At 35.8% G+C, this 23,305-nt stretch overlaps 1 protein-coding gene across 2 annotated transcripts in view; it reads right to left on the bottom strand.

Moving 5' to 3' along the window:
• PCDH15 (protocadherin related 15) overlaps nucleotides 1–23,305 on the bottom strand; it is a 2,324,555-nt gene that overhangs the window by 237,061 nt on the left and 2,064,189 nt on the right. For both annotated transcript variants that reach the window (XM_072628920.1, XM_072628919.1), the window contains 2 exons: nucleotides 14,366–14,671; nucleotides 13,029–13,253 (listed from right to left, as the gene is read on the bottom strand). In XM_072628920.1, the coding sequence (XP_072485021.1) occupies nucleotides 13,029–13,253; nucleotides 14,366–14,671 (531 nt within the window). The remainder of the gene's footprint in view (nucleotides 1–13,028; nucleotides 13,254–14,365; nucleotides 14,672–23,305) is intronic.

Raw genomic sequence — 23,305 nt, 5'->3', positions numbered from 1 at the left:
AAGACCCTTGTTGTGCTCATATTTTAGTTATTTTTACCCACATTGTTCACTTTGAAGGTTCTATTTTATCTCTTTTTTCAGGGAAAATCTTGTGAGCTTGGAATTTTCTGACCTACTCCACCATCTTCCCAGAATCCTCTCTGTAAATGCTTTTCTTGAATGTAGTGAGTGATAGAGAAGCTCTTCTTCCTGTAGCTGTTTTTCTCTTTTGTCTTTTCTTCCAGTAGAGGGTAGTGTTATCCAATCACAAGAAAGAGCAATTGATAAAATCACCACTATGTTTTCTCCATTTGATGAGATCACACTATGATCCCACTCAAGCCTAATTCCACAAGCTTGACAAAAATGGTCCAGTATATTTTATCAGGACTGCCTATATATGTGCACTGAAATTTTTTTTTTATGGAAAAGCTGTGGTAGTTTCTTTTTTCAACCTTTTTGTAATCTACCCTGAAAAGAATAAATATGGTCATGTGTATTTTAATGAAAAACTTTTCTTGGAGATACTATATTCTTTCCTGCACTTAAAACAAAATACAAATGTTGGTGATTTTTTTGTTGCTTCATTTCCCAATGAAGGTATCTCCCAAAAGATATCTTCTTGTAAAACAGAAGCTGTCAAACATGTCCATGCCTGACAACATCTGCCTTATTTTTCACTCTACTGAGAGGTAAGACTTTTCCTGAATTGCTGAATATCCAGTGCTCAAGCTGCAGCCAAATGAGGTCACCTCCTCACTGTACCTCTGAATATTGGGAAGGCCTCCCTAGACTGAATTGTACTGGAGAGGTGAAGCAATGGTACCGTGAGATCTCAATGAAGTAGAGGTGGCTGTGCAGACCAATGCCACTGATCTCCATGACACGCAGGAGACAGGCTCTTTACACTTAATCTGAAGAGGCAACAGGGTAGATTGGAAACGTTGCAGACAATGCCAACGTAGTCCTTGTGACTATCTCTTTTTGTCTACGATGGTCATCTCTCATGGTATTTCAATGAAATTATAATTAAACCTCTTCATGACACATGATCAAAGTAGTAGCCTCATGATGTTTTATGACCTCCCACATTCAGAGGAAAAGTATGGTTTCTCTCCTTTCCAAGGAGCTTAGACAGAAGGAAAATGGCCATTCCATACACATCCCAAAAGATAAGATCCGCAGAGGTCAGCAAATCAGTGAGTCAGTCCAAGCTGCCAGAAAGAAATATATTCCCAGCATGAAGCATGTGTACCAGAAGAAGACTAATGATAAAGCCAACTCTATGGATACTCTGTCTCCAAAGTTTTTCAGTTATGTGATTCTGGATAATTGGCTTTTCCTTTTTCCTAACCCTCCGTTTTGTAATCTGTACAATAGGGAGCATAATGTCATCCATATCATAGGGCTATTGTGAGGATTAAATGAGGTTGCAAAAGGTGTGCCTTGCATACCTTAAAAAGACTATATAAACATGAGTTGTGATTAGTATTATTTACCTCAAAACTCCTATATATTCTGTATGTACCTATTTATACACATATTGTATCTCCAATTAGAATGTAAACTCCTTGAGCACAAGGACTCATTTTATCTCTTTTGTATTCCAGGTGCTTAGTAAAGTGAATGGCACATGCTAAGTGCTCAGTAGATTCTCATTGCTCCACAGGCTGTAACAAGGCTAGAACAAACAAAATTATACCAAAATCCTCTCTCGCTCCCCCCCACTCAGATGTGGGAAAAATGGGACACTAATGAACTATTGCTGGAGTTGTGAACTGATCCACTCATTTTGGAGAGCAATTTGGAGCTATACCCAAAGGGCTATGAAACTATACATTAGTCCAGCAAAACTACTGCTAAGACTATATAACAAAGAGTTTCAAAAAAGACCTATTTGTAAATGTATACATTCATACATGTACGTGTGTGTGTGTATACACACACATATATAGACAGACACATCTGTATAGATACATGTATACAGACATATATGTCTATGTATTTGTACATATGTGTATTTGTATAGTATATATGTGTGTATGTATGTATGTATATAGTCTTTCTTGCAGTAGCTAAAAATTGAACATTGAACAGATGCCCATCAATTAGGGAATGGCTAAACATGTTGTGGTATATAATTGTGATGAAATACTATTGTGCTATAAGAAATGACAAGCAGAAAGAATTCAGAAATGTCTAGGAAAACTAACATGAACTGATACAAATTGAAGTAAGCAGAACCAGGAGAACATTGTACACAGTAACAGCAATATTGTAAGATGAATTGTGAATGACTTAGCTATTCTCAGTGGCACAATGAACCAAGAAAATCCCAAAGGACTCATGATGAAAAATGCAATCTGCCTCCAGAGAAAGAACTGATGCTGTCTGAATACTCACTAAAGCAAACCAATTTTATCTGTTTATCTCTTTCTTTTGAATCTTCTTGCATAGAACAACTAATATGGAAATGTTTCACATGATCACACACATAGAGCCTATTTCAGATTGCTTTCTGTCTCAGGGAGGGGAGAGAGGAGGGAGAGATGAATAGAATTTGAAACTCAAAAGTTGAAAAAAACTGATAAATATCAAAAATTGTTGGTACATGTAATGAAAGGAAAGTAAATATTGAGTCAAAAATTAAAAAATCCAAAAAAGTGCTTGAATATGAAGTCAGATCTTATCAAGGAAGAAAAGAAAGGGAGATAAATGGGATTCATAGACTGAGAGATGAAAAGGTCTTTACAGGTCCTCTAGATCAACCCTCAGGTTTCACAGATGAAAGACCAAGACATAAGAAGGTTAAGTGATTTGTCCAGAGACAAACAGAAAGTAAATAGCAGAGCTGAGATTTGGACCCTGACTTTAACCCAATGTTATTTCCACTGCCCTTAGGGATGTACTGGAGCGAGCTCGAACTAGCTTTTGAGAACTAATGGTTAAATCTTCTATGGAGCATCTACTGCAAATCAGGTATTGAGTTATTACTTTGCTCTTTTCTAGACTTTAGAAAGTGGAGAAAGATTAATTGAGTCAGATAAAACTTAAAAATATGTTGTATATACATCTCCCCCACTCCTGAGAGCTTGTTGTTAAACATTTACCAATACAGGTTTGACTGCATAACCCTACAGATGATTAAGAAACTGTAAAAAAAAGAAAGATATGGTTATAATTGAGTAAATGCATATACACACAAATGTGTATATATATATACATATATGCCTATATATGCATTCATATATGTGTTTACACACATGGAAACAGACACACACTTAAGTCGATGTGAGTGGTAATGAATAAGACCTACAGTCTAATCCTTTCACTTAACTCTTATCTGAGTAACCATAGGAAAGTTACAGAACCTCTCTGATTCTCAGCTTCATCTTTAAAATGGAATTGATAATATGAGCTATTGTCTCACAAGATTGTGAGGTTGAAATGAGACAAGTTTGTAAAGTGCTGTCTTTAGTCATGTTACCTGTTTCTCCCACATTAAACTCTTACCGGCTGTGGGATGCTGAATAAGAATTGTAACCTCAATATGCTTATTGCCCTTTTATATTTTTTTTGAGGATTATTGTATCTATAGCATCTTCCTCCTCAGTTGCTTGTGAGGCCCAGATATTGACACTGTACATGCTTGACCTTTTGACTTGACCTTACGATGCTACCTGAGTGGCAGCTACTGTTGTGATTGCTGAGCATCACCGTCTCAAGTTCTGTTGGCAATGGCCCAGCTTTTTCTCTGGCCAAAGGCCTTTCTCCTTGCTCCTGTTCCCTCTGATTTTCTTGTGTTCCTGCACCATGAAAAAAAGTCTATCCTATTTTCCAACCCTTATTCCCTTTGAGAGAAGGGAATATTTGGATTTTTATTCTGAGGCAACTAGGAATCCTAGCACAAAGTAGGAGCTTAACTGGTCTTTGTTGAGTTGTTGGGTGATTTTCTCAAAGTAACATTTGTATTAAGAGTAAGAATGAGAACTTAAAAAGACATCTAAAGTTCTCATAAGATATTCATTCAGAAGGGTTTGCTTTTAGATTGAATCACTCAGAGACATTCAAAGGCCTAAGAATCTTTAGGTATCCACACAGGGTCTCTGTCAAATGTAATTTCACATGATGATAGATTCTTGCTAGAATGTTCCAAACAAAAATATTGTTTTTCTGTTTTCTTTTTCTCTTGGCACATACACACACAAATACTCTTTTTTCTCCTATCTTCCTTCTTGGGGTGAAATAGTTGCTATTCTTACTTGGATTTGGCCTTCTTTCTCTCTAGAAAAAAATAAATTAAATTTCAAATTCAGAATACTAGAATAACGGAATTGGAAAGGTACTTCTAAAGCCATGTGGCCTCTTTGTGCCACTCTCTGTTTTCTCTGGATTCTTTTAGAATTGCAGGGAACAAAAGTGACCTGGTGAATTCATGAAGAAATGACCCATTGAGAACAGTCAAGGGTCTCTCTTGGGCTTCTGAAGGTAAGATTTCTTTAATGTAAACAAGAATCACCCTATTGGCTGTTAAAAAACAGCTCTGCTTTATTGATTCACATTTGGCTTTCCACCATTGAAGGTTCACATGCCTGCTAGACGTATCTCAGTTTTCTCCCATCTTGTATATTTGTTGTATTTCACTCCCCAGCAAATTGCATGGTAGCAACATGGAAGAAGATGAAGTGGTGGGCTTGAAGAAGGACCTCCAGATTCTTATTAGTTTTTGGCCACATACTTTAATTTCCATGTGCCTTTGCTGTGGTTCAGTTATGCCTGACTCTTCATTATCTTATTTGGGGTTTTCCTTGAAAAAGATACTGGAGTGGTTTGCCATTTCTTTCTCCAGATCATTCTATAGATGAAGAAACCAAGGCAAATACAGGTAATTGACTTGTCCAGGCTCACACAGCTAGGTGTCTGAGTCTGGATTTGAAATTAGATCTTCCTGACTTCAGACTAGCCTTCTAACCACTATGGCATCTAGCTATCCTTAGGTGCTTTTCAGTTCAGTTGTTTCCAGTCATGAATGACTCTTCCTGATTCCACTTGGGGTTTTCTTTGCAAAGATACTGGAGTGGGGTTGGCATTCCATTTTTCAGCTCATTTTAGAGATGAAGAAACAGTTGAATAGGGTTGAGCTATTAAGTGTTTGGGGCTAGATTTGAACTCAGCAAGGGGAGTCTTCCTGAGTCGAGGCCCAGTACTCTATTGACCGTGTCATCTAACTGTTTTGTCTTAGACAAAATCCTACTAATCTACAATGATGGGAGGACTTCCCTACACTGATAAAGCACAGATGCTACTTGTAGGCATATGTCTTTATTTTTTTATCCAGATCGGAAATTGCAATTAAATCAATACAAATTAAACTAGGAGTGAATAAATCCTTCATCAATTTGAAAGAATCATAGGTGCTTTGGGGTCAATGAGTGAACTCAGAAAATGCTTTGTATTTAGTTGAAGAGAATTAAGCAAGGCCTGTAGGGCTGTGTGTAACACAGAAAGCCAGTTTGGAATTCTCTATTTCAACAACAAGTCTATTTACCAGCAATGAGCTACACCTCAATAGAACTTCCTGAGGATTTCAAGAATGGAGAAAAAAATTCAGAGACTAGAAGCTGTGAATATTTCTTAAGTGTGAATTTACTTTCCTCAGGAGCACTGTGAGTATAAGGGGAGATGTACCCTTAGTGCTGGGGTAGGTGAGTATTTATATAACAAGTGTTGTTAATATAATTGCTTAGTAGATACACTTTCTAGAAGCTAATTAAGAATGGGTGATAATCAACACTAGATATACCAGTATATCATTGGAAGCATGTGAGGAAAGTATTTTCATAATCCCTTAGGGTTACTCGTAGAACCCTGCGAGGGTAATAATAGTAGCTGGCTTCTGGAGACTTGTCTTGCCAATGAGATTGAGAGCTGGAGAAATATCTTCAAAGGGGATGCTACACTACATTATACCTTTGGGATATAATGACATAAACAAGCAAAAGATGTCCCTGCCTTCGAGGAGATTATAATATACTTAATGCATACAACGTGGAAACAGAGATGTAAGTATATATTAACAGGAACCTGGAGAGGAAGCATCTGACTGCGGCAATCAGGAAAGACATATTTAAGGAGATGCCACCTGAACTAAGACAGAAAAGATTCTCAGAGCTGGAGTCTTGGGTTGGGACTTAGATCATCAGGAAAGAGCTAGGATGCATAATAGATGGAATAATGGACTTGGAGTTAGGAAGACCTGAGTTCAAAATCCTTCCTCAGACATTTATTTCCTGTAAGACTTTGAGCAAATTATTTAACATCTCAGCCTTAGTTCTTTTACCTGTAAAATGGGGATAATAATAGCATCCAATTCACAGGGTTGCTATAAGACACCAAATGAAAAATACTTTGCAAACCCTAAAGAAGTATCTCTCTATATATCTATGTTATTTATTATTATTATTAATTATTATTTTAGAATTGCTACTATTTAAGTAGGATCATAGTGGCTCATGAAAGTATCTTCTAATACTTTGCGGTGCTGGACTCTGCAGTGGTACCTGTAAGCCAGTGATGGCTTCTGGTAACATAGAAGGGACATTACAAGGTTACTTTGAATTTTTATCTAGATTTTTGGAGTCAGCAACCCCAACTTATTTGGTGCAATCTGAAGACTTTGTTCTTGATTTCTTTTTCTAGGTGTTTCATAAGGATAAAGAACAAGAGATCCTTGCTTAATTCATGGTCTTTGACATTCGAAAAGCATGTGACAAACCACGGGATGTTATTATTATCCTCGTATATCCCCAAGATATTTAACTGCTATCCTCAATTATCTCTTCCTCTTTAATTGCCATAGAAATGCTAATTTGGGGGAATATTGTATTCCCTGATTCAAACCAGGGCTTATTTTTTATACTGTTTTGTCACCCCACTGTCTAGTACAATGCCTTACAAATACTTGTACTTACTAAATATTTATTTTTAAATTAAATCTAATTAAATTGAATGGAGGACAGGGAGCAGTGCATGATAGAAATCATCCTGACTTTGGAGTAAGTAGACCTGGGTTAAAATTCTTTGTCTATCGATGCCTCTATGATCTGGGGCAAGTCATTTCACCAATAGGAGCCTTAGTTTCCTAATCTGTGAAATGGACTATGATCTTCTGCAGTTCTAGTTTTATGGTCATGTATGAATGAATTCCTCTCTTAATTTTCATATTTTAGTTATTGAAAAGTGTTAATTTATTTTCAAAGCACAATTCTTGAAAGTGAAGTTACATTTTTCTATAATTCCCAGCACTCAGTTATTGGTATCATGAATTCACAAAACTTTGGGGTCCAGAGGGCATTTTGGAATTATCTAATTCAGATGAAGAAGGATATATGAGTTGTCCAAGGTCACTCCCTGGCTGAGCCAAGACTACAGTCCAGACCTCCAGTCTCCCAGTTCAGGGTTTATTCTCCTGTACCAGCTTAAACTCTAAAGATTATCAATGAACAAATTTTACTTTGCATCATAGTTGCTGGGGACAGAAAGGGACCTAGGAGAAAGTCTAGGCTTGCCCCTTCACTATCTTTATTACAGATGAGTAAAGTCAGGCTCCAGGAGGCAAGATGTCCAAAATTATACAGCATAGAATAGAGTTGCTATTGGATGCAGGTTCTCAGACTCCAAAGGCACGGAGTTTCCCCCCTTTAAAAACTAACTTACAATATACTTTATAGGGTGATATATCTTCATGTCAATGTCTTAACATTTCCTATCCAAGGAGGTGGTGTTTTAAGTAGCAGAAACAGAGCCATAAAGAAGGAAGCTAGCTCTTCTTTCATTGTCTATAAATTCTTCCTATCCTTCACTTCAAGGTTTACAGGCACATGATATATCTTCCCCTGGCATAGAAAAGCCTGTGTATGTACAATTCATTCTATAAGGAATTTCCTTTATTGATTAATCCATCTCCTGAACCTAATTTGAACAACCCTTAAATTGCTCCTGAAGCCTTCACAATAGTATCTTGTGCATTGTGCCAAAGGCTAGATAAGTTCTATAAAAGAGGTGCAGCAAAAACCCATGATACCATGCAAATCTACAGTTTCACCAGGATTGGGCAAGCCCTCCTGCCTTGCCCTTGTTTTAGGAACGAGGTAAAACATTCTGGGTGTTCTGTGAACCAATGGGCAAATTCTGTACAGCTCTGGAGAAAAACTCCAGAGTTCTTATATATATCTCCATATATCCAGAGTGTTACATTTGTTGTACTGAATGGCACTGCATTTTATTGTATTTTTTATTCAGTATACTTTTTACCCTAATCTATGATTTCATTTATATATTGTCCTCTCCCTGCAAAACCTATACCAAAACAGATTAGCATACCTACAAGTGAAAATTTGGAAAAGTCACTTGGGAGCACCAACAGATTAAATTCTATCTTATGGTTCACACAGTCAGTATGTGTCAGAGATAGGACTTCAACGTAAGTCTCTCAACTCTGAGGCTGGCTCAATTTCCACTATGGTGCTCTGGTTTCACATACAATTAGACACTAATACACAGGTGCCTTCTGAACACTGTTCTGCAGTGCCCTTTCGTGACTCCATGAGTTTCCTACTCTGTCACTAAAAGGATTGATTCCAAATAGCTGAATAGGTCATCATGGAGACAAAGCAATGATAATCTAGTAAACTATTCTTCCTGGACTACTTTAACACTTTTCAGAACACAATTCCAATTCAAACTTTCCCATTAAAAGTTCAATCAAATTTCAGGAATGGAACTCCCCAGCATTCCAACAAATGAAGTTATTTCAGTCATGTGTTTCTTCAATTCATTCCATAAGCTTTATGGAGGACAAAAAGTGTTCACACACACACACACACGTGTGTGTGTGTGTGTGTGTGTGTGTGTATTAAAAAATACCTTATTCTCCCCCACAAGAAGGTTAGATGGAGAATTTAGAAACATAAAAGGTAGTTCACCTCCTCTCCCTACAGTCATTTTTAAGTAATCATTAGATGGCATGAGTTCTAAGATTCATTAAGGCAAAAGTATTTCTTTTTTCATTCTTCTCACTCATAATTGCCCTCCACTTGCTCCATAATTTAACTGATTGTTACTTGCTGTTTCCTCCCACTCAATACTCCATCTGCTACCTCCTTCCTTTACCCTCCCTGGTCATTCCTCATGTCTAGAAATGTTCTTTTTCATTTCTGCCATTTAGACTCTGGCTTGCTCTGAACCTTAGCTCAAAGATGACCTACTATAGGAAGCCTTTCCTGGCTATCCTCTCCAACACTTGCACGATTACCAGAACTCATATTTCCTTCAAGGACAACTTCCCAATATGTTTTATATCTTTTATTAACAGATTTTGGTACCATTTATCTCTCAATGTGAGCTCCTTGGGGACAGAGACCGTTTGCTTCTTTTTATTTGTAACTCAAGCAATTAACACTGTACTTGGCACATGCCAAGTATTTAATAAGTGCCTTTTCCTTCACAGATTAAAGAAACATTATTTATTTTGTTGTTTTTTTAACTTTAGAAAAACACAATTTTAACCTAATTTAACCAAAAAGCAATATTCTCTCCCTTCCTTGCACTGGCATACTCATTTAAACAACTTTACTTAAAGGATTCATGCAACTAGTTTCATTTAGGCAGTCAGGTGATACAATGGATAGAGTACTGTGCCTGGAGTTAGAAAGATATGAGTTCAAATCCACCTTCAGATATTTGCCATCTGAGTGATCCTGGGAAAATCAGTTAATCTCTGTTTGCCTTTTTCCTCATTTGTAAAAAGCATATAATAGTAGCACCTTCCTCTGAGGGTCACTATGATGCTGCTGAGTCATTTCAGTCATACTTGATTCTTCATGACCCCATTCCGGGTTTTCTTGGCAAAGATACTGGAGTGGTTTGCCATTTCCTTCTCCAGTTCATTTTATATATGAGAAACTAAGGAAAATAGAGTTAACTGACTTGCCCCAGATCATAATCTAATAAATATTTGAAGCCAGATTTGAACTCAGGAAGACAAGTATTCCTGACTTCAGATCCAACACTCTATCCACTACACCACCTAGTTGCCGTATTGTGAGGATCAAATGAAATAAAAATTTTAAAGTGCTTAGCATAGAGCCAGACACATAATAAGTCCTGTATAAACGTCATCTATCATGATCATCATCATTTTGCAGATAGCTACATACATTTTTAATTATTCGTTGATGGTAAACATTTTAAATCATATCATGTTTGCATATCGATACCAAATGACTGGCATGGGTACTTTATTTCAATATTAAATTCAAGAAACAAGGGGAGTCAGCCAGATATAACAGAAGAAACAAATGGTTAGGAGATATGGCTTAGCCTAGTTCTTGGTTATAAACTTAGCTGTCCCTGTGTAAAACAGTATGAATTAACCCTAATTGGCTGTGAGGGTTTAGACAAGTCTGGTAATTACTGTAAGCCACAGATTATACATGGACAACTCAATCTTGGGGAAATTGGCAGTTTTAGTTAATAATATTTCTTTGCGTCCTGTGTATAGAAAAATAATAACAAAAAAAGACATAATCAAATATAAAAATGAGTTGGGCTTAGGATGTTTTTTGTCAGTTCCAAGGTCAATTCCTGAGGGAATCTTTAAAAAATGTATCCTCCTAGCTAGTCCTAGGTAATGTCAGCAGGATGTTGTTGAGGACAGAACATTAAGGCATTCATTTACTCAGGCTAATCCTGTACCTAACATTCCCTGCAACAAGCAATCGGGGCAGCTTGGGATGAAATCAAGCCAATTTCTAAACCACAAGATAGCTGGGAATCATGAACAATTACTTAAATGAGAGAAAAAAGTCAAAATAGCCTTCCTGGATATGTCTAGAAATGAGCTCCTTGTACAACATTCAGTTCAATAAGAATTTTGTTAAGCTCTATTGTGTGCCAGAAACTCTAAAGTGAAAAGACATATTCGATACCATCTAGTCCAATTCCCTCAGTATGCAAGCGAGGAAAATGATGTACTAGAAGCTTTTAGGAAACTTGAACCAGAGACAGGACTCTAGCAAACACATGGTGACTGGAGAAAAAAATACATGCCTGGGAAACAGGAAGGAGTACAGTTAGTCTGGAAAATATACTTCATGAACTAGAAAAGGTTGAAATCATCTTCAAAAACTGTGTTGCAGTCAAGTTGCAAAGGTTTTTAAATATCTAATGGAGAAATTTATCTTTAATGTAATAGGAAGGCACAGAAACTTCTTGAGTGAGGTCATATGTTGAGATGTGACCATTGGCCAGTTACTCAACCCTGTTTGCCTTAGTTTCCTCATCTGTAAAATAAGCTCGAGAAGGAAATGGCAACCTATTCCAGCATCCTTGCTAAGCAAACCCCAAACAGAATGAGAAATAGTCATAATGATTGAACAACAAAAATGTTCTAGGCAGATTCCACCTAGAAATATTCTTGGGGATACCAGATCTGGAAAGGAATGATGTAAACAGAACTTCGTTTGGTGGAACCATACCTACAAACATCTAATAGAGTCACCTAATATATATGCCTTGACAGCTGAGAAGCTGAGAGGAGATAAGCACAGGATCCAGGAAGGATTTAAGTTTCAAAATCTGGTATTGCCAGATGCAATAAGTCTTTTTTTGTAATTTGCCAGAATGAAGACCTTTGCTGATATGGAATCAACCTCTGATTGGCTGCCCAGAAGGTTATCTGGAGTCTGGAGTCTGTATATGCAACTCAAAAACTGATATAAAATCTTGAATCTAAGCAGTTCTGACACTATGGCACTGGGGATTCTTTCCTTTGATCAAGTACTCCACTGGTGAGCATTCACAGTCTGACCCTGAGCTAACTTTATTATAAATCACTCTGTATTACTATTACTGTACAGAAAAATTGACTTCTTTGCTACTGTCCATGCTTGACATCTGGTCATCCTCCATCTCTATGACTTTGCACAATCTACCCCTGATACCTGGAATGCATTCTCTTCTCATTTGTGTCTCTTAGATACGAGCTTCCTTCCTTCCTTCCAAGTCTGAGGTAAACCACAAGCTCAAAGAGGTAGCTTTTTCTTTATTTCCCTTTCCCGGTAACCCTGGCCCCAGATTCTCCTCTTTATTTTGTATCACTGTTATTTATGTATGTTGTTTCCCTCATACAATGTAAATCAAGGAAAGTTATATTTTTTATTTCCACTAATATCCTTCCCTTCAATTCCCCAGTGTCAAGAACATAGTAGTGGCTTAATAAATGTATGTTGAATTTAATTAAATAAATGAAATTAGATATAATGAAAAGTTAAGCATTCAATATATTGTTAGTTATGCTGTCTCCATGAAAACACACGATCCTATAGAACCATCTAAATGGATACTTTTCTAAGGGAAAGACTAGAACAAATCAAATTTCTTCCAGATTTTAGTATTGATAACAAAACCTTCTATGACCTGGCCCTTTCTACCTTTCCAATCTTCTTACACTTTATACCACCATATTTCTCCTTTCATACGGTCACAATCCATTCTATTCTCGTAGCTTCTTTTGCTTAGCAAGTCTATGACCAACAGGCATCATAGGTACTGTTCTGCAAATTTATATTCTTAGAAAGTTGCCTAAGGTTAGAGATTAAGTGCTCTGTCCAGGATCATACATCTACTCTGTCAGAGGTGGTAAATGAACTCAAGCCTTCCTGACTTAAGGGAATACTCTCTTTACTACACTTTCTCTTTTTAAAATTTGCATGGTTCTGTTTTTCATTTTTTCCTGTATTTATAATGTCTTGTTTATAGAGGGGAAAAAGAAAACATAAGTGAGTAGAAAGCACAGCATAAACACTTCAAGCAGTTGTTCAAAAAATTAAAAGACATCACAAATAGGAAAATTAACAGAGAAGATATTCATGAGATAAGAAAATGATACATTAATGGTTAAAAATTCAGTGACCAACACGTCCAAATGCCGTGGTTCTTGGATATATCTGCCCAAGTTAATTTTTGAGCATATGTTATCTCTTGCTTACCTTCACGATCACTGTGACAGTGGCAATGCCTGGGGGCATGGTTCCTCCAATATCAAAAGCTTCCACGAGAAAAGTGATGTAGGCTTCATTCTCTGGAAAGGATTCATAATCCAAACTCTTTAACAGGGACAATTCTCCTGTGAAGGGGTGCAGGGCAAATAAGTGTTTCACTTCTGGGCTTCGGATCCGGTAGGAAACATTGGCACCAAGGTCAACATCAGTTGCCTGTCATGACACAATTAAAACAGGCTTTAGATTGGGGGAGTTCTAAAGAGTGAAATAGATGAAGGATCAAGTCAAGTAGAGCTTTAGTGCCATGGGTGCTGTGTAGACTTCTCAAATTTCTACACAATCATTCATTCATTCTTTCACTTAACAAGCATTTATTAATCACCAGCTTAAAATGTGCCAGGTACTATGCTAGATGTTGAGGATAACAACAATAAGAATAATGACAAAAGAGTTCCCTCCCTAAAGGAATGACATACAATAATTTTGGAGAGAGAGAAAAATACATATACTAACAAATGTGCTGTTACTAATAAAATTAAACTAAGAAATAAAGAACAGCAATAACAAAAAAAAATTAGTGAAAACTACATTAAGGATAGAACCTTTAGGCTTTTTTTTTTTTCTTTTTCAACATGGATAATTTCATTTCAAAGATAATTTGCTCAATTAAATCCTATATACTATCATTAGATGCCCTCTATGTGCCAGAGATTAGGGATAAAAATGCAAAAAGGAAAGAAACCCTGCCTTCAAGGACCTTATATTACAAGTGATGAAGGAAGAGTCATGTACCGCATTAGGTAAAAACAAAATACATTCAAAATAAATCTAAAATAATTAGGAGAGTAGGGCACTTACAAAGGATATTGTAGGAAGTGGTACTTGGACTGAACTTTACAGGGATCTATGGAATTCAAGAGGAAGAGGCAAGAATGGAGAAAATGATATCTATTTTCTCTTCTCTCAAATTCCAGTTCAACAAATCTGAGAACAGGTTTTTAAAAAGAATAAATTAGAATAAATAACATATTCTAACATATGCTTGTATGCCTCTACAAACATTCATACATTCATATGTTAGAATGTAAGGAATCTCTTTACCGTTAGGAATTGTTTCTTTCTTTGTACTCTGATGCCCACAGTGCATGGAATATAGTAAGTAATTAATAACTAAACATTGATTGACCAACATAAACTATCTTCAGTCTTTTATCCTACTATATGTGTGTTCTATTAATAAATTTCAAGAAGAAAAATGATTTATGGACAGATGATCTAGAGATATACTGATGTAGGTCTAAGAAGGTGTCATTCCTTTCACATACTTCTATTTGAAGGAAGATGGTTCCTGCTGGGAGATTCTCTTCCACAACAACTGTGTAGGTAGAGTTGGTGAAAACAGGGCTATTGTCATCAATATCCAAGACCCGTATTGCCAGGGTCAGTGTTGAATGTCGAGGATGCACAGCCCCATCTGTTGCTATCACAACAAGCTCATAGTAGTCTCTTACTTCCCGGTTAAGCTTAACTCTTGTGTAAATAGTCCCATTTGAAGTGATCCAAAAAAGATTGTTGAAGTTTCCCAGACTGTAGTGTACTTGACCATTTATGCCAGCATCTGGATCAGTGGCCTGAAGGGATGAGAAACAAGGAGATTAAAATAATTTCATGAATTATAAATTTTAATAAATTACTTAAATATTAGCTATATATGCATATATGTTCATGTAAATACATACATACATATGTAAATATGTATGCATATCTAATGTATATATATATATATATATATATATATATATAAAACATTCATGAAGACTGCTAGTTTTTAATTATTTTATTTTTTATTTGGAAGCCCATTGGGGTATTATTGTTCTTTAGTCATTTCAGTCATGTCTGATTCTTTGTGATCTTATTTTGGGTTTTTTTGGGAAAGATACTGGAGGGGTTTGCCATTTCCTTCTCCAGTTCATTTTACAGATAAAAAAACTGAGGCAAACAGGGTTAAGTGACTTTCACAGAATCATACAGCTAGTAAGTATCTGAGGGCAGATTTGAACTCAGGTCTTCTTGACTCCCGGCCCAGAATTCTACCTACTTTGTCTCCTAGCTACTTTCCTATTACTGATCAGCAAATCTTTGGCCATTCTCTGAGATTTTTTAGTTTGTGTTTCCTTAGGAAGTTTGGTGATTCTGACCAAAGGGTCTCATGATATTAATGTCAGGCGCTGTAGACAAACTATCAGCTTAGCTTGCTGCAATTCAGAACTCACAGCCTCATGAGATCCACTAGTTTCTGCCTCCCCTTGAAGTAGGGATTATACATGTGTGCCATTTCACATGGTAAAAATAGATGATAGATAGATAGATAGATGGATGGATGGATGGATGGATGGATGGATGGATGGATGGATGGATGGATGAATATGAATAAAAGAACTAATGAATGAATGAACAAATAAACAAACCAATAAATAAATGAATGAAGAGAACCTATGGTTGTATTTAATGGACCATAGATGGTCCATTATTCATGTACTCACTGTTTTGAAAGAAAATTTAAAAAATACTCCTAAATGTCATTCTAATTACACTAATATACATTACAAAGACAAAACAATTGGTTAGACGTGAAATGACACTATCACTGAATTTCTTTATTCAGGGATAATGATTACTTATAATTGTGATGTAAGTTAAATTGCTCACTCTTTACTATCAATTTAAATTCTTGTTCAATTGTGTTCTCAATGTGTGTCAATATCAGAATTAGGGAGGTACAATATTCTAAAAGGACACTCTAAACCTCAAAGCACTCAACAACTAAAGTGCAATAAATTTCAGAGTTGTATGGGGCTCCAATGGCTGTCCAATTCAAATTATTCTCAAAAACAAAATTTTGTTTCAATATACCTAAAGAGTAACCATTCTTTGCTCCAATTCCTATGAATTGGAGCCCCCTACATCAGAGGTAACCAGGCTACTTCAATTCAGAATAGCACTAACTGTTAGGGCATTTTTCTTTACATCAAGCCTAAAATTTCCTCTCTGCAGCTTCTACCAATTCTTCCTGGTTTTGCTTTCCTTGATCAAGCAAAATAAATCTAATCTCTCTTTTTTATATTAAACCATATGCTATCTAGACTATAAATTCCATAGGGCAAGGATCATCCCATATCACTCTTCTCCTAAAACTATACTATTCACGCACTCAATGTTTTGAGAAAAAAATTTTTAGAAAGTACTCCTAAATATTATTCCAATTACACTTAGATGTATCTCTAGGATAGCTGTAACATGATGAGGTTTTGATGATAGGAGTTTAGTTATCAAATAATAGAAAGGTTGCATAGTATGTCAGAAGATGGAGTATAAGCACATATGAAATCACTGCTCCATAAGCTATGGTATTATTCATTGATAATTATCATCAGTGATTGAGTATATTGTAATAATAATAGTTTGTAAAGTAGCTTTAAAGTAATTGGCATTAGACTATTCTCCATGGGAAACCAAACACATTATCAAAAAAATGTCTAACTTCTTTTTATTGTAAATGTTTGAAAGACAGCTGAAATGGAAAAAACCATAATTTACTATTCAAATAAACCTTTCCTGACAACACTTAAAGTGATTTATTCAAGGAAATTCACTTCCTGCCTTTGATCTCTCCCTCCTCAATTTTGGAGCTCTCTAGATTCCAACATATTTATGCATCTATTTTTCCATGCAATTTCCCTGTAAGCTTAATGTAAGACAAAAATCCTCAAGATTAAAGCAATTTTTATCTTTATGGATTTACCAAATGTCTTTTTATGGAACAATAAAGCTTGTTTTTCAGGTATCTTCCTAGGAAGAACTCTCTATGTTTCTCTTCCTAAATGCTGAGCTTTGTCAGCAAAAGTATCCTATTAACATTTGGTGATGATTGTCTGGCTATTCTAACTGTCTATCATGTAAATTAAAAGAAAATGTCATGGAGAAAAAAGAAGGGAAGGAAGATAAAGGTGAAAAGAAGAACAGACAGAAAGAAACTTAAAGGGAAATAAGGGAAAATGAAGGAAAGGATGTAAGAGAATATATGAGAGCTATAGAAAGCTGTCTTTTTCAAAGAACTTCTGAGTTCTTACCTATATTATAAAGCTTCATTGCATCAGTTGGAGAAAAACTGAGAGATCTGGTTGTACCCGTTTAGACATAAGATTCGCCCATCCCTTTCTTATATTATCCCTCCCATCGCTGTGCTTTCCCTCATGTACACCCATGTAGATAAGAATGTTCACATATGATGTATCTTCTTTGAACGTTGCTTTTTTATTTAATTGACTTTATGTTTACTACATATATGTCTACATAAAATCTAGAGAGAGCAGTTTTTAATGTGCTACTCGACTCTAAACCCCATCGAGGCAGGGACCATATTTTCTCTATTTATTTTACACATAACAATTTAAGAATTGTTCTTTGAGGTTCATTGACAGGTGACATGGTGTACTACATAGAAAGCTGGCCTCTGAGCCAGGAAGATCAATATTCAAGTCTTCCTCTGACAAATACTAATCAAGTAACCTTGGTCAAGTCACTTTGTTTTGTAGTGCTCTACACATTGCTCCAAGATGGTAGAACTTTCAAAGATTGTGCTGACCTGCATTTGGTAGAAGATATTTCTCACTGGGAGTTTCTTATACCAATGAAATCACCAGTCCAGTTCCTATGCCTATCATAAATTGATGAAAGAGTTATTCTTCATGATCAGACATAGTTAAATCATATATGCTTTTTTGATGATAAAATGATCAAAAGATGGCAAGTGTCTAAGGATGACAAACATGGAAAAGAGAAACAGGATCTCGTAAATAGTCTAAATCACCCCTGATCATTTCTAGGAGCTATAATCAATTTATACTTAAAAACTTCAAAAGATCTGTAATTTCATACATGAGTTACCCCTCCATTAATTCTGATGATAAGCCTTTCATACATGTAGCCAATAATCTTTGTGAGTTTCAAGGGTAAAAGTCACCTCTTCCAGTAGCCAAATTGACATTGATTAACCTCTCTGAATGTCTAATACTAGGCTAGTACTAGGACAAGAGACATCAATGGCCTGGAACTTGAAATATATTACTTGGTAGGATTAGTAGGACTTGACACTGTGAATCCTCTGCTATCATAACCTCCAAGAACTTAGATGGGCTCCTTCAGCACATGAAGTAGAAGCAGAGAAGTAAAAGGGAAGAGTTAGTCTATATTTCACTGAAAACTTGAAACTCTATAATCACTCTAAACCAAATGAAGATTTGGCTCAAATAAAAATCAACCCAACAGAAAAATTCTGATAAGTAATTACTCTCATCCGAAATATAACTAACTGGAATTTAAAATAGGATCAGTTTTTATTCAACAGCATTCCCTTTTGCAAGGCACTGTGTTGTATTTCTTCAAAATAACAGGAATCCATCTTAACAGCTGTGAAATGATAATTATGAGTAACTGATGCCAAGGAGAGGGAGAAAACAAGGAACTTGGCTGGTCAATTTTGTAGATGTTGAGCCAGAAACACATGGCTTGTGTAATTTCTACAAGTATGATAAAGCCACTTTATCCAATTTTATAGACCATAGTGTATTACGTTGACATTGTGAGTACAATGTACAATCATGCGGTAGACCATTAGAGTCAGATCATTTTAAGTAGTGATAAACCATTGCACAGGAAAAATCTTACAGATATTTGGAAGAGGGCCCATCAAGGAGTATCTCAACCTTAAAATCTCTGCCCCAGTGTTAGTTCATGGGTTCCTAGATGTTATGCTGGAAAGGGCATTAGAGTCAACTCCTTTGATTTGTAAATGAGGACACAACCTTAGGGAAAAAGTGATATTCCTAAAGTTATCCAGGCAGACATAGGATTCTAACTCATGTTTTCTGACTTTAAATCAAGAGCCTTTTTCATTGTACCATGTTTAAAATTCTACCACTGGGGTTTAATTTCTTTTGGTCTTTAGCAGGGGAAATTAGAAGACTATACTAATGGCCCCTTAAAGGTATGCTATAAAGTTATTAGCTAATTGCATTCCTGGGTTAAGTTGACAATTAGGTGAGAATAAGCTCTTTTGAGAAAAGATTACATGATCCACACATGATGGGGAGTGATGGGACAGGAATTCTAGCTGAGGAAAATGAAAAGTGTAAACAGTACTGGGGAAAGGTGATACAAGCAATTGCCTTCTCCCACTTCACAGTCTTTCCTGGGTCCTGCCTCAATAAGAAACAGTTGCTCCAATTCACATAGCCAAACAATTGGTCAGTCAGTTGAGAATGGAGAAACAGTGAGTAAAACTAGTGGCATGACTAAATTAAATGACTTACCCATTGAGACAAATCAAGTGATACACTAGTCTAAAAGATAGATCCAACTATTTAAACAATTCCCTCAACATCTCTGGGCTTTAGTTTTCATGGCTATAAAATGAGGAAATTAAATGATATGATTGCTAAGGTTATTTATCTTGGATTTTCTATGTTCTATGTTCTCAGGAATGCTTCTGCTTTGATATTCCATGTTTGAAGATCCCTTACAGCTCAGGCATTCTTTGTTTGACATTCTAAGTTTCCTTCTAGTAAAGAGTTTTTTTTTTAATCTATATTTGAAATCCCTCTCAATTTTAGCATGCTGTAGTCAAAAGGTTCTCCTTGGCTCTGAGAATATATGTCCTAAAATTTATTCTAGCTCTGAAATTCTACTTTCAAAGATGTCCCCTAGATCTAACATTTTACACATTAAGTTTTGTCAATATTCAGTGAGCACCTCCAAGTTTGAATATACTATGATCTAAGACAGGGTTCTAAAATGATTTTCCTTAAGAGCAACTTTTCCCTTTTAAAATAATGTAGGTTTCCAAAGAGCTATTATTTACATGGTTTTTATCAGTCAATATCTGTTATATTAGAAATAAAAGTTGACAATTTAAAATACTGACTAATTTAATTAAAACAATAATAAACTCATGACCTGTTAACATAAAGTAACTTTTTAATGAAAAATAATTTTCCAAAACAAAAAAATAATGAGAAGTGACATTATTTTATATATTTTTTGCAAATCTCATCAACCTTTGGCTTAACAAAAGACAACCGATTTTGCATTCAATTTGTTATTATACATTGTTTCAATGAAATTATATAAAGGAACACTGACCTCACACATAGCTAGAAAAGGGAGGAGTATTTTAATAGGCAAATAATGCTATAATAATATTTTAAAAATTGTTTTGATCTTGTGGACCTGCTGAAAGGGTCTTTGAGATAGTTAGGGCTTCACAGATTATATTTTGAGCATAGTTGGTCTATGATACATTCCACTTTTCAAACTCTATGTTCTAAAGGTGAAATCTAGCTTTATTATTCTATATTCTATGATGTCAATGACCCTAACCATCTATGCAAAAAGTTTAATCAAATTTATTCAGCTGTAGGCCCTTTTAGAGTCATTAAATCAAGCATCATGTCTATCTTGACCAAACTGTGTTCTTTCATTCTTATGGATTATTTTAAATCTTTGAATATTATTGATCAGGTTGGTCTGAATTTCTTTTTTCATAGTATTATTGTCAGATTACCACCTACTTGAATCTGTGCTTAGTCCTGTCTATTTTGGGGGAAGGCAGTATCACAGACTTTTGGGAGCTTTTTTACCAATTCTTCTTCTATCACCTTAATAAATATACTTTTAAAAAATCTAATTATAGCTTGCTGACTAATTGATATCAACTGATAATCACAAGAGAAGGTGGTTTATTTGTTGCTGTTGTTCAGTTATTTCTGACGCTTTGTCCCATTTGAGGTATTCTTGTCAAAGATATTAAAGTTGCCATTTTCTTTTCCAGTTCATTTTACAGATAAGAAGCTGAGGCAAACAAGGTTAAGTGACTTACCCAGGATCACACTGCTAATAGATGTCTGAGAGCAGATTTGAACTAAAAATATGAGTCTTCCTGACATCAGACCCATTGCTTTCTCTGGTGCCCCATATCACTGCCCATGGGGGCTTACTTATTCTAGCATCACCCAACATGTCCTGCTTTCAGTCTCTAAGAACTGACAATACATTTCTGAGAAAATAAAGTAGTCATCTTCTTGGGATGCAATATCCCAGTAGAAACTGAAGTTGGAAGAGGAATTCTAGAATATATGTACATGGTCATTCATTTTAAACAGAAAAGATAACTCATGAAGTATCTACTATAAGTCAGGTACACTGCTAATCATTGTTGGATGACAAAGTAGAGAAAACTCTCATGCTAAGAATATCAGAAGATTCAACTCTAATTAGGCAAACATTTAAAAGTGTTTATTATGATTATTGGCATTGTGTTAGGTGTGTAGGATAAAAAGGGAAAAAAATAAGAATTAATCCCTACCTTCAGGGAGACTTTATTCCACTGGGAGGATGCAAACACAGAGTAGACTGTGAGCAAATGAGATATAAAATTCCCTAGGAAAATATGTGTTGGGGTGGTTTTGCAGCTGTGGTAGAGGGAAATCAGGAAAATTTTTATGGAAGCAATAGCCCCTAAGCTAAATCTTAAAGGAAGATAAAATTACAAAAGGTAGAAATCAGGAGAAAATACAATCTCAGAAGGAGGAGTAAACCCACATAGGTGGAAAGTGGAATGACTAATTGGAAGAATATTTAGTGGTCAATAACATCTGGAATCTAGAAGTTGCTGATATGAAAGAAAGCCAGAAAGATAAGTTGGAGTAAGATCGTGAAGGTCCTTAGGTTGCAGCATAAGAAATTTGTTTTTTATCCTGTTGTCAGGGATAACCACTGAATATTTGAAAGTTGGGGCATGACATGAATTGCCCTATACCTTAAAAAATATTGGTGATGCACAATTCATAGCCCAATTTCCGAGGATAACTCCAAATCCATTATGCCACCCTTCCTCCCTTAATTCCCTATATAGGACATGTAATATATGAATAGCAAATGACATCATATTGTCCAAAAAGTGCAATGAGGGTATGGAGTATAATGGTATGAAATTTCTCTTGAACTGTCTTTTCTTCACTGCATATCAGGGTGACAATATTTAGACTATGATACCCAGGAGAAAAAAAATAAATGTGTTAGCTTAGGAAAAACCATGCTTAAAAATTACTCCATATGTTCACATTAGTGTGAGGGGTTTGGGATGATCTAATTTAATTAATTGGTGTTTGTTTTGTTCAGGAGGGTTTGAGGAAGGACATGAGTCATGGTACATAAGTAGATGAAAAACAGTATGCACTGAACAGGGGTAAAGTTTTGAAGTCTCCAATTGAATCTGATTCTGTTCTTTCCTGAAGCATGGATTTTTCCATACAGCTTCCCTTTAGAGGTGGTCATCTAGGTGCTTTGCTTGAGCACTTCTTATATTGGAAATGTCACTGGTCCAGGAAATGGCTCATTCCATTTCTAAATTCTAGGATCCAAGAAGAATATTGATCGATTGATATTTGTCCTTTGTTCTCAAAGAGGACCATGACAGGAAAGTTGCCTCATGATTTTTAAGTAAATTGGATAAAGGAGGGAGGACTGTGTAAAGTCAACAGCCTCCCTCTGTCCTCCAGAGCCATCTGAGTCCAATAGCAAGATCTAGAACAGTACAGTTAAAGATGCTTCCATGACAGCCCTTAAGTGAATTGCCCTAGGTTACAGAGGTAGTAAGAAGCAGATCCAAGATTCAAATTGATGTCTTTTGACTCTAAATTTAATTTTCCTTTTGCCTTCCTCTGCACCACACTTCCTCCACGTTCTTAGGTTTATAGAATCATAGACTTCAGTGTGGAAGGAACTGTACAAATCATCAAACACACACTACTCATTGCATATTGAAAAGAGTAGCTTAGAGATGGCATCTGATTTCCTTTTTCATTCAATAATTCCATAATTCAATGCATTTGAATAATTATATATGTACAAAGGGGAGGGAGCCTCAAAGTTGGTTTCAGAATCATGAGAAAATGAGAGTCCGGAGAGACATGACTTGCCCATAATATTCTATAGCATAAAGTCCCATGATGTTCTAGTTCTGTTCCATTTCTTTTCACACTTTCCATAACTCTTAGAACATACAGATTATATTCAATCCCAGTTCTAAAGACTGATTCTTCATCTATTTCAGATAGCTAGCCGGGATTTTCAATCCATCTTGGTTAAAAACAAATTATCAGCCCTTTTTTCAGCCCATATATGTCATGGGGCAATGAGCTCAGTGA

This window comes from Notamacropus eugenii, chromosome 1 (genome assembly GCF_028372415.1).
Source record: "Notamacropus eugenii isolate mMacEug1 chromosome 1, mMacEug1.pri_v2, whole genome shotgun sequence".
NCBI classification, from domain to species: Eukaryota; Metazoa; Chordata; class Mammalia; order Diprotodontia; family Macropodidae; genus Notamacropus; species Notamacropus eugenii.
Note: the sequence above shows the minus strand (reverse complement) of the source record. Positions and strands in the feature narration are given on the sequence as shown.